We start from the raw sequence: 1,769 nt of genomic DNA, 5'->3' as shown, positions 1-1,769 counted from the left end.
TAGTTCCAGGACAGGCTCCAAAACCACAGAGAAACCCTGTCTCGAAAAACCAAAAAAAAAAAAAATTTTATTTCTGTATATGGGTGTTTTATGTACACCCAGTATGTGTGGCCTGATTCCCTCAGAGGTCAGAAGGTATCTGATCACCCCGTAAAATGGAGTTAGAGATGGTGTGAGCTTCCATGTGGTGAGTATCAAACCCTGGTCCTCTGATAGAGCAGTGAGTGCTCCCTAACCACTGAGCCGCTTCTCCAGTCCCTCACAAAACATTTTGTAGCTTTCCCTTGTTTTGTGTGGCAGGAGTGGTGCATATGAAGGTCAAAAGACAACCTGAGGGAATCTTCCACCATATTCATTTTGTCTGGGCTTAGGCCTCTGGGGTATTGGATTTGAGTCACCAGTTTTAGACATTCTATAATCGATCTGTACCCTTATCCCTTATTTGTATCTTTCTTAAAGATCTTTTATTGTCTTTCACATTAAGTACAGTTTTCATTTTCCTAGTGGAAATTTAAAAAAATGCTTAATAACACCATTTTGATTATTAGGTACATTTTTGGACATAATAGGCATTCACTTGAATGAAAAGAGGACCGACCACAAAATGTAGTTTATTTGACTAGGTTTCAAACAATAAGTAGTTTTTGATAAATATAACCATATTTTAAGCTTTATATATTACATATTTCCTGGGTTTTTCTCAGAAGTTTGGACTAATCAGTAGTTAACTTTGTTAGAGCGACTTATGGCTGTCAGGAACATAATTATCATACTACAAAATAACATCCAGCCAGCTATCTTAAAACAGGTGCCAAAGTATAGTCAGATAGGGAAATATGCGCTAGTGTTTATAACACAGTAGTATGGCTGCTTAGTTTAAGATATTTTATTATATGTTTGTAGAAGAGTTCAAAGGCCCACAAACAATGAAATAATGAGACTGAAATACTAATCTTGCTTAGTCCATGTTAAATACATTTCTCTTGTATATCAAAAAGGTTAGTGAGAAACTAATTTTTTTTCAAGAGTCAAGTGACTAGATTTTAATGTAATTGGATAAGAATTTTTGTTATTTTAGACTGGGTGCTTGACAAACTTGAGTAAATAAAATCTTCCACAGTGTTTCATGTCATTTGCTTCCTAAAACATGCGTAGGGGAAAGTATGGTATTGGGTTTGGGAGCTCTTTTCCCCACCTGTGTATAAAGCTGACACATTATTTTAGCTTTTTGTTATTTAAGAATTTAAAAGTTATTCATTTAATTCCTAGAAAAGAGTCTCATTGTGGAAGGCAAGAGAGAAAAGAAGAAAGTAGAAAGATTGACAATGCAAGTGTCTTCCTTACAAAGAGAGCCATTTACAATTGCACAAGGTAAGTTTATTCTATATTTCTTTTACAGTGAAAATGCCCAGTTAGGCAGGAAAGTGATTAGCAAATACTTGGTAATAGCATACTTAGTGTTTAGGAAATAGTGATCTATTTTGGGATAATTTTAATTTTCCCTATTAACATAAAGTAGTACAAACTGTGCTGTGGTTATAATTTTCATTAAGGTAACTAAATATTAATAAGGTCTGGGTACTTAATTATGATTTTTTTTTCCAGGGAAGGGTCAGAAACTTTGTGAAATTGAAAGGATACATTTCTTTCTGAGTAAGAAAAAAACAGATGAACTTAGAAATCTACACAAACTGCTTTACAACAGACCAGGCACAGTAAGACGTTTGAAAACATCTTTCCTATGTTTTTTGTTTTTTTGTTTTTTTTTT

The 1,769-nt window shown here is 33.9% G+C and overlaps 1 protein-coding gene across 2 annotated transcripts in view; it reads left to right on the top strand.

The window, feature by feature from the left end:
* Positions 1-1,769, top strand: part of Dek (DEK proto-oncogene) — a 26,658-nt gene that overhangs the window by 3,933 nt on the left and 20,956 nt on the right. For both annotated transcript variants that reach the window (XM_005355148.3, XM_026782951.1), the window contains 2 exons: positions 1,270-1,371; positions 1,606-1,715. In XM_005355148.3, coding sequence (XP_005355205.1) covers positions 1,270-1,371; positions 1,606-1,715 — 212 coding nt within the window. The remainder of the gene's footprint in view (positions 1-1,269; positions 1,372-1,605; positions 1,716-1,769) is intronic.

The sequence above is a fragment of the Microtus ochrogaster genome, chromosome 16 (assembly GCF_000317375.1).
Source record: "Microtus ochrogaster isolate Prairie Vole_2 chromosome 16, MicOch1.0, whole genome shotgun sequence".
Taxonomy (NCBI): Eukaryota; Metazoa; Chordata; class Mammalia; order Rodentia; family Cricetidae; genus Microtus; species Microtus ochrogaster.
Note: the sequence above shows the minus strand (reverse complement) of the source record. Positions and strands in the feature narration are given on the sequence as shown.